We start from the raw sequence: 14,900 nt of genomic DNA on the forward strand, positions 1-14,900 counted from the left end.
AAGAGTGGTTACTGTCAAAAAAATATCTTTAGTACCATTGAATATCAATTCCATATTTTACTTAATTTTGTTTTAATACTATAATTGTTTTTAAAAAAAAAATCAACTCTATATATTAAAGACAAACCTCTATATTACGAGAATATTTTTAGAGATTTTTTTTTCTTTAATATGACAGTTTGTAGGAATTTGTGTAATTTTTTATATAATTTAATTTTTATTTATCATATATATTTATTTATTAACTATTAATATTTTACAATAGATTATCAATAAATAATTTTTTTATAATACAAATTATTTATCAAAAATCTAAATATAATTTATATGTTTGAAAAGATTTATGTATATTTATTTTAAATAAAATTCATATATTCAAATATAATATTATATATAATTTATTATAAATATTAATTAATTATATATAATAAACATGCATGTATATTACTATTACATGGTCTAAAATACTAGTACTCCTTATTTTTCATAAAGGGTAGCCTTCTAAAATTTATCTTATCAAAATATTAATTAGTCCTTGAAGGATCAAAACTTTGATAATATTAAGCTATAGGATACAATACATGGATAACAATACAAGTCAAATACTTAAGTTATTAAACAACTTACTTCATACATCTTTAATAGAGTTGAGATACTATGTATTGCTATATTTATTTAAAGATATTTAAAAATTACTAACATTTGTTGAATTAGTTAAGATTGTATCTAGTTATCAAATCTTAAAGTTTCAGTTTCAGTAATATTAGGTTTGTAACAATTGTTAATTTTTAATATTATATTTATTATTTAAAAATTTAAGGGTAAAACAATCTAAAATTTGTGCCACAAAAATAGGGAATCACTTTTATATATAGGTATAAATTTAGTGAATAATGAACAACAACATCCATTATGACCGCTACACTTTATGGATTCACTAACTAGCAACTAAACTACTAACATACTCAATATTTTTATACTCAAAATACTTGGATATGCACATTATAGCATGTATATAAATACAAGTGTAATTAAAAATAACTTTATAAATATATACAATACATGTACAGTCATCTAGTAAAACATGGTAGAAAACCTAATTTGTCGATCAAGCAACATTTATATACAAACCAACAAAAAAGTAGTCCTTGACTACATTGCTAACATGGCCCTGCAACATCTCCTAAAAGCCTGTATCAGTTAATCCTGTCCTGCTCCTGCAAAAAGTGTGATCATCATAGTCAATGGGTAAGCCAATTTTTTAAAAAATATACAAGTATAGAAAACTGAATCTATACTACTCATCAATAAGTAAACCATCAAATTGGCGTTCATAATTCATCTCATACAACCATCAATTAAACATCAACATGTTTGAAAGTTATGCACCAAGTAGTCGAACTCACACCAAGTCATTTCACACAATAAGTTAATAATCCAATACATATGATCACACAATCAATAACACATCATATGCATACACCTTAACTAACGTGTCATCACACATTCACCAATGAAGCTCTCTTAATACACATGAGTAGTCTAAGTGACTTGACCTTACTGAATCATTAATCACTTTCACACCATACGTGACTACTAGGTCCACATCTAAAATGGAATATCAATCCCTCCTTTGATTTTTCGGGTGTCTCCACTTACATTAGATAAGTCTGATTCCATCATCAGGACTAGTATAACTGGGTATAGGTGTATCAAGAACTTGGTATGTATTACAAAGTCACTTATAGAGTTAACCCACTAACTATCTGCAAAGAACCACACAATCTTTTTAGTAATCAATTAAGGGTGATAACCCTTGATTCCATATTTTACTCAACATTAACTAAGGATCTAGAAGGGATTCAAAAAAGTTCACTCTAAGAGTTTCCCATCTACTCGATATGAGATTTTCGACTTCTTAAAGAACATCATCTCCTTTAATACTAAGTCAATTAACATATTTTAATGCTCATAACATTCTTAGCATTAACACATCAATATACATATTTTATATACATTACCTCAGGTCGATGCATATAAAAATTAAATCATACCACTCAAATATAACATGCCAATACTTAACAACTCATCCAAATATAACATATTAATGTTCAATAATTCATTCAATAATTGCATAGCAAGGCTTATCAAGACTCCAATCATGCAATTTATAATATATCAATCATACATAGTATATCGATGCTTATCACCATTTTAACTACACAAACATAGCACACCAATGCTTATTATCATCATTCTACATTTAATTTTTATATAACGTAAAATCCGACCCCGCCCTGCCCTGTTGCCATGCCTACCCTCATGGACATTCTGAGTGAGCAAGCCCATAAACTTGTATAATTGAAGCTCAAGTATATGAACCTAGCAAAACACTTCAATAATCAAAAAATCCACCTAGCCCATGCCTCAATTCATGCATGCAACTTAATCATTCACACACACACACACACACACACACACACACACACACACACACACACGGACGCACACACACGCACGCACGCACACACACACACACGCACGCACGCACACACACACACACGCACGCACGCACACACACACACACGCACGCACGCACGCACGCACGCACGCACGCACGCACACGCACACACGCACACACGCACACACACACACACTCACACACACACACACAGACACAGACACAGACACAGACACAGACACAGACACACACACACACACACACACACACACACACACACACACACACACACACACACACACACACACACACACACACACACACACACACACACACACACACACACACACACACACACACACACACACACACACACACACACACACACACACACACACACAAAATCAAAACATACACTCAGCCACAGAAACATGACATGCAACCACAGATTCAATCAAAACATGAAATTCATCTCAGCCACCTTAAGAAGACTCAAAACCCACCCCTTCATCACGAAAATTTCAAAATTTACAACATACACTCATACATAATCAGAACCAACAACAGGAAATTCAATCATCTCATTCATAATCAATCCTAATTTCTCTTACCTTGACTTCGAGCTTATCAAGAGAGGACAAGAGGAAGAAGGAAGGAAACGAATTTGGGATCTTCGCACCATCACCAATGATTTAGAGCTCCAAGACACTTGAAGCGGTGATCAACACCCGATAACACCACTCTAAGACTCTTGAGAACCTAAGAGAAAGAGGAAGAGATTCAATCAACTGGAGGTCTTCAACTCTCTCTCTCTTTCAAGACAATCTCTCAACTTAAGCTAACCACAAGAAAATAACTCAAGGTATAATGTTACACAAACTAATGCTAAGTTTATCATAATATCATTTTTAATATCAATTATCTTCGTGAATTTTTATCAGTTATTTTCATGGAGCAATGGTAGTGACATTAGCAGTGGTAACAACAATAACTGTGGTAGAATTGAACACAATGGTGGTGGTACATAGAGGGCAATATGATAGGTGATGATGGCTATAGTAGTCATTTGGAGTGATATGGGACATGGTGGTGGTCAACAACAATGACGGTAACAGTCAACAACAATGGTGGTAAGTATGGTGGTGCAACAATAAAGATGACAGTAGTGAATATTTTTGTCTCTTGAGCATTTTGTATTTAGGACAAAAAGTTATCTGATAATTCATTGAATAAAAAGTAGAAGCTTTATTCTATTCCTTTTAATTTGATTTATTTGCCCCATAATCCGATTGTAAGTCAAATATGAAACAAATATATTAATCATGTCTAGTACTATAATTTTTAATTAATCAACAAGACCCTCAAATTTGTGATGAAACAAATATTGTTGAACAAATAGATACTTAAGAATGTAGGTTAAGATTTCAATTTTTTTTTTAAATTATTGTAAAAAAATTGTGTAGTATTCAATTAATACTTTTTTTAATATTAAAAAGTTTTGTAATATTTAATTAAAGACAATTGAGATTTTTTTTATGAGAAAATCAAAATTTGATGATATTCAATTAAAATATTTTTCATTTAAAATTTTTTTGTGAGTATTCAAAAATACAGAGTTTTCGATAGATTATTTTAAATGATAAATTTTGTGAGACCTTTTTTTAGTAAAATTTATATATAATTCACTTATCCAACAATTTCACCCAAACCTTTAAGTTTTTCATGTTTTTTCTTCTTATATTTCTCCTTTTTTTCTTTTTTCTTTCACCTTAATGTTCTTGCCCTCCTTTCTCTGTCCCTTTCCTCTCTATCTCATCTTCTTTTTATCTCTCTCAAATTAGCCCGATGTTTTTCAAGCCTAAAAATAAAAAGTCTAACCTAGTGGGCCAACAAACTAACCCTTTAGGTTGAGTCAAATTTGACAACTATACCGATTAATAAATATAATAAATTTATACATATTCAAATTCAATAACAAAAACAAGAAAGAATCAATGAATGAATGACTATATTAAAAAGACATGAACTTATAATTAATTTTTTATTGAAAATTTGAAAATTTTATATTAATTTTACTTTTTTTATTCAAACTTTATCATTTTTGCTATTTTATTAATTATATATATTTTTTTTAAAAAAATTCACATTATCCTTTGAAATATTATAAAATTCATTCAAATCTTATAAATTCTTATGATATAAATTCATTAAATTTATATTATAAAATCTTGATTATAAAAGTTCTTTAAAAAAAGTGTTAAAAATTATTATATTCTTACATATTTTTTAAAAAATTCATTAAACTTTTTTATGCTAAAATAATCTTATAAAATTTCAATCCAATGACACATGTTGATTACATACATTTACATTAGATTTCATGTAAAAAAAAAGTGCAAAAGTCCTTGGTTCAACATACACATGCTTCAAGATAACCCAGAACGAGTTTTACAAATTTAGATAAAACTCATAATTAAATTAAAAAAATTATTAGAATTAGAATTAAAATAATATATTCAGAATTTTAAATTTAAACTTTATTATCATTATTGTAATTTCTATGAATAAAAAAAAACTCAAAAAACTAAAGTCTTGACTTACGAATTTGAGGCCAATATATGCCCACCAAACATGGCCCGTCCTAACTGAACATAGTAGGCATAATTTCCAAATCTCAAATGTACCTATTGACATTGCTCACATCCCTACTTCCATGTCCACAAATTCACATAGTCACTTGACGTGCAGCAAGAACTTGGAAGTACAAATAATGCTTTTTGTTTTGAGTTAGATATAATTTTGATAAAATTGATTTTAAATCATTAACATAATTTGAATTTATCATCAAATTAGTTTTAATTATAGATTTTGAAGTTTATTACTACGAGAAAAAAATAATCGAGCATTTGTGAAACAAGGACTAGCCATATGCTTCGAGAAGATTAGCGTCTACATATTTAGATAACAAGACCTTATTATCGGTATTTCTTCTTTTTTATTTTCCCGTAGGATTCCTATTTAGTTTGGGGGCTTTTCAGTTCTTCCTGGTACGCTAGAAAAACATTAAGTCCACTACCCATTGATTTCCTAGTCAATTAATACAATTATGCAGTGAATTTCATGCAATTTGAACTAAAAAATCACATTTTAAAATATTATGGGACGTGTAGTAAAACTTAAATGTTGATCACAGTCTAGTAAAGAGACAAGTTAAGGTAATATATATATATATATATATATATATATATATATATATATATATATATATATATATATATATATATATGTCTATATATAAACCAATGAGAACCTCATTGATAACGTTTTTGATAACATCCTTAAACCGGAGCATGTCAAGTGCATTTAACAGAGTACAGAGTATACCTAAACAATCAAAATATTTCTTTTAATAATATTTTGTCACGGGAACCGACTTTCGGTGCAACTATCCAGTTCTCTTCCAAGCATCCAGTGAAAAGTAAAAACCAATATTGAATCTTATAAACATATTAACACTTGGGTTTAACATTTTCCTTTTAAATTTTGGGGAAGGTAAAAGGAAATGAAAACTCGATGATCACCTGAAAAATTGCTAGATATTTAGTTATTAACGGGCACGACAGTACTATAGAGAATTCAAAAGCACAATTCACCTTTTAAAAAAGTAGACCTGGTGAAAGGTGTTAGTTGAACGGATTTCAAAGAAGCCCTCTTCTTCTCTTGTAATCACTAACTGTTAATGTCAGCGCATGCCTCGCTCCATCATTTTCCAGGACTTGGAATCCAATGGTTGTTTCTATTCTTTGTTTTTGTGCCATAAATCCTGCCCGAACTCCTTGGGCTCCACCAAAGTTTTGGAGAATAGCTAATGATATTGGCAGCTCAAAATTATGCAGCATATTTGACTCTGTCCCTTGATCTACCGGAGCACTTGTGTCTACCAACTTTCCAGCACCTGCAGCAGCTTCCAAAGCCACAGCAGTAGCCACCATACCAACTTCCGCTGTTTCAGCTGCTCCCATGCCTGTATCAGCCACAGCCTCGTCAGCACTATTTTTTTCAGCTGCAGCCTCTTCAGCTGATTCTGCAGCATAATAGTTCCTTGATCTAGTCCATCTCCTTGAAAAGGGATCATGACCTACCTCTCCTGCTTTCAAACCAATATTTGGCTTCAATTCAGAAGCATTTTTGAAGTTCTCAAACCTGTTCTTTCTGTTCATCTCAGCAAGCTTCAAAGCCCTGGCATCCTTCTCCCTAGTTTTCCGAGATTCCTCTAATTCTTGCAATCTTTTCGTGATCCTATTTGCTTCGGCTTCTTTATGCTTACTAAGTGCTATATCCAATTCTGTCCTTAACCGATCCTTTTCAGCTGCAATATTTAGTGGCCTTGATTTGGTAGATTTTTTTTCTTGTAACATCTGCTTCACAGTAGCTGCTGAGTAAACAAATAATTTGATCTTTTGTATAGCTTCTTTTTTATCTACCACTTCTTCCTTTGTTGGCATCCTGCCACCTCTTCGCTCTACTTCCTTCAGCCACTGTTTGAACTCCTCCTCGAGTGGAGGAGAGTCGCTAATCATAGCCATTTGCCACCTTGCAGCAGAAGTTTCATTTCCCCAGACAAGATTTAAGTACTTGTGCGTGGTTTTATTTTCTAATTTATACTGTCGATCACGATCTGAGGCATCAACATTTTTAACCATGCAGAGCCTGTAGATAGGCCCTGACTTTGATCTACCAATGCCAACTCTCACAAAACAACCAACAATTAACTCCTCAAAAAAGGGCTCCATAAACCATTTTGCAAGTTTTGATCTGCGAATGGTGATTTCTTTTATATCCTCAAATGAAAGCCCTTCAGATCCTAACATTATCCTGTCATCATCACTGTCAATAATTCTGTCATCTCCACTTGACCCATCATCATCACTGTCGGACCTACTTTCACTATCACTTGAGCTACCAGGAATTGTTGAAGGGAAAGGTTTGCGCTTCGGTGAAACATGCCTAGCCCCTGAACTTCTAGATGCCTCACTTATCCTGCGGTTTGTTTCTGAATCTTGCTGCTTTAATCTTTTCGCACGCAATTCATTCAAAGCACCATCCTTGGCTGTTGACCTGGCTGATGAACGCACACGAGATGACTGGTGAGGTGTAGTCAGTTTCCCGACTAAAGTTGTATTTCCCTTCTCCCGCTTTGAGGCTAACTTCCCCAATAAATCTTTATCATTTTTCCTGGTAGCCCTGTTTGACAATATCATCTCCCTCTGAAGTTCAGTCATCTCAGAAAGCTTACGCCTGTCATCTTCATTCTTATAAAGATCATCACCAATATCAGATTCATCACTGCTATCACCAATATCATCATCCCCTCCTTCCTGACTTCCCTCCCCATCATCTCTTTCCGAATCAAATCTCTTCTTTAGGGGAACTTGCGAGCCAGGGGGCTTTCGGCCCGAATAATTATGCTCGTCATCTGAATCATCCCCTCCAGAGTCACTCCGACAATGATCATGTCCTCTTGAAGGCGGATGAGAGTGTCGGGTTCTCCCTGCTGCCTCCAAAAGTAAATTTTCCAAATCCGCCATAACTCTATTTCACTTCAGCCTTCAATCCAAATCTACCCTGCTTACACAGCACAAGGAATAATCACCCATCTAATCCATACAACAAAAGTTGATCAAAGCATCCACCTTACATTAACACAAAAACATTCAATGCAAACTTGGCATTCACTCAATAACTCAGGCTGCAACCTCTATTTTTCCCAATAAACTACATTGAAATACAATAATGAAAGTTGAAGCGCACTCGAAAACAGTCACATCGGCAATAGTCATTTGAAAAAAATAATGAAATAAATAAAAGCAAAGCAATGTGACACGAATATGATTAGAGCAATGGAAAGCAAAGCGTGAATTGAATTAGGAGAAAAGTGAGAGAGAACTAACGGTGAGAAGAAAACGAAAGGAGCAGAATCTCTTTGGATATAGTGTTGAATCGTTGAGCGGAGAGAGCGTTCAGAGCGGTGCATGTACAACCCTAAGCAACAGCACCGCCATTCGTATCCCAACACCAAGCAAGTAACCTGCTCCCGCCTTTTATATCTTCCGCTTTCAAACGCATCGTTTTGCTTTTTTCTTATTTTTCTACCTCTCAAATCAATCTCATTTCACAATTTTTTAATATAAATAATTTTAAAAAAATTAAATATATTTTTAATTTATCTAAAATAAGTGGATTTTAGTTTTACTTTTAGTAAAATATATATATCTTTTAATTTTGTAAGTATTGTTTTTAATTTTTATAAAATGAATAAATTTTACTTTTTGTAAAATTATTTTATTTATTTATATTCTTTTAAATTTTAAAATTATTATTCAAATTTTTAACAACTATTTTAATCTAAATATATAACATATAATATATAAAAAAAATTAAAAATATTATCTGTTGATATGATATCATTATCGGTTATAGATAAACTTAAAATTGATAATTTTTTATTACTTAATTAATTTTATTTATTTATCATATTTGTTTATGAATTAAATTTTAATATTTTAAAATAAATTATAACACAATTAAATATGATCTTGTAACATAAAATAAATTATTAATCTTAAATATAAAATATAATTACATGTTTAAAAATTATTTATAATTTAAATATAATGTAAATATTTAAATATAATATTTATTTTAAATTTTAATTATATATAATAAATATTTAACATGTATAATACACAAGTTAAAATACTAGTAATTACATGATAATAAAGATTAAAGTCAATAATTTCAAATTTCAGGGGATAAAAGGAAAAGAAAAAAGTATAATATCAAAATAAAATAAAAATATTCATTTTACATAAATTAAAATATATTTAAACATGATAATAATTGTCTAAATAATGGAATTCTTTAGATAATTTATATGATAAAAAAACATCATACAATTTTTATTATACATGAAACATTATTTATACCTTAAAATAACAAATCACAATTCATTCATTTATGAATAGTGAAATGAAAATTTAATTTTATTCTATTTAATATATTTAAATAAAATAATAATATTTTATTTTATTAATTAAATTATACTTTTGATACTTTATATTATTTTTAATTTATTTTAGTCATTTTTATTAAAATATTCATTTTGATCAATTATCTTTTATATTTAGATTGATTTAATGATTTTAAAATATTGATAATTTTTAAAAATGTGAAACTTATACTATTAGATCTACCTATATAAAAATCATGAAATTCATTTGACATTTGAATTAAAAAAAGAATATGAATATAAGAAAAATTATGTAAAAAATATATTTTATAAATAACTGAAAGTTAACATGAAATTAAATTACTTAAATTTTTTTAGTTATTTTGTGACACTTTGATTTGAACTCTAATTATTTTTAATAATTTTTATATAAATAAATTTAATAAAATAAAATTTAAATCTTAAATTAATTAAAATATAATTTAAAATAATATCTTAAAATTGAAATTAATTATTATTTTAAAAGATTAAAGCAACTCAAATTTGTGCGATAAAGATCAATCATTAAAAAATAAAATTTCAAAATTAAAAATGCATTTTTATTTAAATTAAATAGTAAACATAAAAAAGCATGAACAACAAAAATAATTACAAGAGTTATTTAATAATTAAGCAGATTATTTTTAGTAATGTCTTAGTCTAATACGGTAAGATTATTGGAAGTATATAAGATAGAGGAGTGGGGATAGGTGAGTGATAGCTGTGGTGTTGAGTGGAGCGGTCTCAACTCTCATCTGATTTCAATGGCGACTCAAGGTCAAGTCATTACCTGCAAAGGTACTGTTACTCTCTTTCTTCTGCATGTTCTTAATTCTTATCGCAGATCCGAATTCCATTAAACAAACAAACCCTAACCTTTTCATGAAGCTGCGGTGGCCTGGGAACCCAACAAGCCCTTAACCATCGAAGACGTTCAGGTGGCTCCGCCTCAGGCCGGCGAGGTCCGAGTCCAAATCCTCTACACCGCTCTCTGTCACACCGATGCTTACACCTGGGGCGGCAAGGTTCCTCTCTTTTCTTAATCGATTCATTCGCCTTTCCTTCTTTTGAACGCGCAATGTAACAATCCTTCTTGCTTTGCACTTTGCAGGATCCCGAAGGTCTCTTCCCCTGTATTCTCGGCCATGAAGCTGCAGGGTAGTACATCAATATTTTTTCAGATGCAACGTTATGTGATTTTAGCATGCTTGATTGTTGTCGATGGGGAAGGGGCTATGATACACGTATATGATACGCGAATTTGTATTTTAAAAAATTAAAATATATATATAACTATTCAGAAAATATAATAAATGTATAAATGTAGTTTTGATCAAAATCCAAATTAAGAACATATTTATTGTACATTAGTAAAAGCAAAAATAATTTTAAACTATGCCATCATAAATTACTTCCTATTATTTACGAGTAAGATTAATAGTAATACCATCTATAAAGAGAGCAATTTCCAATTTTTGGTTCATCAAGGGTAATGTTTCCATGTTTTTATATTGTACATATTTATATGTCTCATGTACCTGTAATGTCTTTTCATAATTTTTTTTAAGGTTTGGATACTTCAATGGTACGAGTATCCAAGAGTATGATATCGGGAAAGATTTTCATAATTTTTTTAAATGCTTGGATACATCACTGATATGAATTGGTGAAGAATCGGATGCGGATAGGTGAAACAAATGGAAGGGTTGGTGCTTCTTAAGATAAATAGGGGTTTCAGGGTTTATGCATTTTTGGTGCAGGATTGTGGAGAGTGTTGGAGAAGGTGTTACTGAGGTTAAGCCTGGGGATCATGTCATTCCTTGTTACCAGGCTGAGTGTGGGGAGTGCAAAACTTGCAAGTCAGGGAAGACGAACCTCTGTGCCAAGGTTCGGGCTGCCACTGGAGTTGGGGTCATGCTCAATGATCGCAAGAGTCGGTTCTCAATTAATGGAAAGCCCATATATCATTTCATGGGGACCTCCACTTTCAGTGAATACACTGTTGTTCATGATGTTAGTGTAGCTAAGATTGACCCTAGAGCTCCTTTGGAGAAGGTTTGTCTTCTTGGATGTGGTGTTTCAACTGGTGAGCATTCTCCTTTTCGAAAATGCTGTCAAGATTTTTCAAGTTGTATGGAATGTGTCTTATCCTTTCTGAGCATGCTGTCTAATGAATTCATGAAATGTGTTCGGAGTTTGGGCAATGATGTTACATATACCGTATTAGACTCTTGTGTTTTACAAATTACATCATCATCCGTGTTTTCTATTATGTTTAGATAAACTTTTCTACACCTACTTACAATAGGAGAAAATAAAAATAAAAAATAAAATAAGTTTCTCTAAAAGCTGAAATTAGTTTATAAAAAAGTTATTTGTAGAAACACTTAGTATTGGCTTCTCTATTTTTTTTAACTTACATATAAAGAAACTTGTTTCATTTTTGTCTTCTTATTTTCTTCTCATAGAAGTGCGTATAAATAAGTTTATCCAAATAACTCTAACCTCATTTGTTTGAATTTGGAGTTTGATGTACTGATAGCTCATGGTTATTGCATATCATTATTTTAAATTGATTTAAATGCCTTTTTGATCCCTATAGTTTCATAAACTCGACTTCTTAATCCCTATAAAACATTAAAACATTCCATTTTAGCATCTTTACATACTCTTTTTTTTTTTTTTTTTCCATTTTTAGTCTTTATAGTTTCATAAATTTACCTTTTAATTCCTATAACAATAGTCAATAGACAACTAAGACTAAAAGGAAACAAAAATGATATGCATAGAGATTATAAAGGAGCTTTTCTAACTATAAGGACTAAAATGTAAAGTTTATGAAACTATAGGTATCAAAACAATAATTAAACCTTTTAAGTTTGATAACAAGTCTATCGGTGATGCTGCATTTTTTTTTTTTTGAGAGTTTCAATTAACTTGCTTTGTGAAAGATAAAAAATGTTAGTTTACAGAACTTTTCCCCCCCTTCTTTCTTTCTTAATGCTAAAAAACGTTTTGTCTTGTGTGCTTCCAATACCAAGTTCACTTATTATTATGAAGTTGTGATATCTATTTTCCCCCCATTTTTTAGGCCTTGGAGCTGTCTGGAACACTGCAAAAGTGGAGTCAGGGTCAATTGTCGCTGTTTTTGGCCTTGGAACTGTTGGGCTTGCTGTAAGTTTCTGAAGTTAAATTGTTTGTAGGTGTTAATATTTTTGCCTGTTTTTGGGCTGCTATTATGATTTGTAATTTATACTTGACAGGTTGCAGAGGGTGCAAAAGCTGCTGGTGCATCCCGGATTATTGGCATAGATATTGACAGCAAGAAGTTTGATATAGGTACATCACAAATTTAGTTGACCTAACCTTGACAGTATGTCTTTAACATTGTGAAGTGATTTGTTGCCACGTTTCTCATTTTTTTAGTTGTGTTTAATTAATGTTTCTTCATGTATTGATTATCATCTGGCTTTTGACAGTCTGATAAATTTTTTGACATAGCTGTTTGATAAAAGGAAGATGTCCCTTTTAAAGAATTATACTGGCCGAAGAATAACATTGCTTTAATAAGATCTTAATATGTTTGTACTTTTGGTATACATTTATTTCATTTCTTCCTCTATTGTTTTTCCTGTGCCATAACTGCTATGACCTATATAGGTACAAGCATACTGATGGGATAAATAGAGTAAAGGGAATTAGAGTAGTTATTGGTTAGAAGGATATCATGGGCCATGTGCATCATATCTATAAATAGAAAATAACTTGGTAGAGGGGAGGATAGTCGTTCATTTGTAAATTGAGCATTAGCTCTTTGTGAAAGGAGAAATCCTTTGTGAAGGGTAACCCTTGGAAAAAGTTGCCTCTCCTATTTTGTGTTCTTTTGTAATCAAGAAATAAAATCTTTCTTCTTTTTTCTCTTTAGAATTCTTGGTTCCTAACACATATTGTCTTGCTATGAGCAATTTTCTATTTGTGGTTTTCTCAGTTTTGGTTTTTTAGTGCTAGTGCACTAGCACTACAGAAGAGATTCTTTCCAATAATAATTACTTTTTCTTTTATTGACTCGTCCTCTTTTGCTATTTTACCTTGCAGCAAAAAACTTTGGAGTCACTGAGTTTATAAATCCAAATGAACATGATAAACCAATTCAGCAGGTCATAATTGATGGCACAGATGGTGGAGTTGACTATAGCTTTGAGTGCATCGGAAATGTTTCCGTGATGAGAGCTGCTTTGGAATGCTGCCACAAGGTGAATGCTGCTTCTGCCACATTAACTCAATTTTCAAATATCACACCATGATGGTAGCACACGTGAAATATTCTTTTGATAATTTGCAGGGCTGGGGGACATCAGTTATTGTGGGTGTTGCAGCATCGGGGCAGGAAATATCAACTCGTCCTTTCCAGTTGGTAAGTGGACGTGTCTGGAAAGGAACAGCTTTTGGTGGCTTCAAGAGCAGGTCACAGGTGCCTTGGCTTGTAGACAAGTACTTGAAGAAGGTAATTGTTTTTCAAGAGTGTTCTGTGCATTAATTCAGCATTGTTGGAAAGAATGGATATTTGAGTCTACATTGTGTCCTTTATTTGCAGGAAATCAAGGTTGATGAGTACATTACCCACACTTTGACACTTTCTGAGATCAACAAGGCTTTCGATCTTTTGCATGAAGGGGGTTGTCTACGTTGTGTGCTTTCAACACAAGAATGAGTTGATCTTTGTCAGCCTTGCTTGTTTCGTGAAGAATGGATGTTTTGGGTTGCTTTAATTTAAATAAATCTCGAGTGGCTATAGTTTGTAAGTAAGATCATTTTGGTCTATAATATGGATGTTATCTTACGGATCTTTTGCCAGCTTGTGATCAGAAGGCCTTTGCAATGGAAACTTGAGCATCCTTTTGAGTTATGACTATGGTATTATGTTTAACTTTAACGCTTCGTTTGGTATCGTTGAAATAACAGTGAAATAGGGGAGTGACTAGTGAGCAATGAAATAGCTAAGAAATAAAAATCACCATTCTTTTGGTACAAAAGAAATGTGACAGCGAAGTGTGGAACTCGTAACTTTTTATTTTTTCTTTTTTCTATCTTATTAAATATATGTAATATTATATTTCATTTATTTTTCTTCAATCAAATAATCAAATTTTTTACTTTATTTCTTATTTATTTTTACTCACATATCTCTTTTCCTTTCTCTTTATTTTTCTCCCCTCTATTTCACACTTATTTCTTTTTTTTCCTATGTGAAACACACCCTAAAAGATAAAGTGAAGATTCGTTTTACGTCCGGCAATTGGTAACCACTAACTAAACAGACACCTATGCAACGTCAACCAGATTTCGTTTGTGTTGGACAATGCTTCTTCGGTTTTTCATACATTATTATCC

General features: G+C 31.5%; 2 protein-coding genes across 4 annotated transcripts; one reads left to right on the forward strand and one right to left on the reverse strand.

Annotated features, from left to right (window-relative positions):
• Positions 1–5,774: 5,774 nt before the first annotated feature.
• Positions 5,775–8,763, reverse strand: LOC109797349 (protein RTF1 homolog). 3 transcript variants are annotated; one of them, XM_083059280.1, is made up of 3 exons: positions 8,413–8,763; positions 6,132–8,086; positions 5,775–6,042 (listed from the first exon to the last, which is right to left on the reverse strand). In XM_083059280.1, the coding sequence occupies exon 2, from the start codon at positions 8,047–8,049 to the stop codon at positions 6,160–6,162; it is 1,890 nt and encodes a 629-aa protein (XP_082915406.1). In that variant the 5' UTR covers positions 8,050–8,086; positions 8,413–8,763; the 3' UTR covers positions 5,775–6,042; positions 6,132–6,159. The 3 variants fall into 3 exon arrangements, with proteins under 3 accessions (XP_082915406.1, XP_020212949.1, XP_020212948.1); XM_020357360.3 differs by having other exon boundaries at positions 6,115–8,086; XM_020357359.3 differs by having other exon boundaries at positions 5,775–8,086; positions 8,413–8,761.
• A 1,388-nt stretch (positions 8,764–10,151) lies between these two features.
• Positions 10,152–14,415, forward strand: LOC109796918 (alcohol dehydrogenase class-3). The gene is made up of 9 exons (XM_020356778.3): positions 10,152–10,307; positions 10,398–10,534; positions 10,621–10,667; positions 11,270–11,595; positions 12,601–12,683; positions 12,773–12,848; positions 13,605–13,762; positions 13,852–14,013; positions 14,104–14,415. The coding sequence occupies exons 1-9, from the start codon at positions 10,274–10,276 to the stop codon at positions 14,218–14,220; spliced, it is 1,140 nt and encodes a 379-aa protein (XP_020212367.1). The 5' UTR covers positions 10,152–10,273; the 3' UTR covers positions 14,221–14,415.
• The last annotated feature ends 485 nt before the right edge of the window (positions 14,416–14,900 follow it).

The sequence above is a fragment of the Cajanus cajan genome, chromosome 6, assembly GCF_000230855.2.
Source record: "Cajanus cajan strain Asha chromosome 6, NIPB_CcT2T_4, whole genome shotgun sequence".
In the NCBI taxonomy this organism is placed as follows: Eukaryota; Viridiplantae; Streptophyta; class Magnoliopsida; order Fabales; family Fabaceae; genus Cajanus; species Cajanus cajan.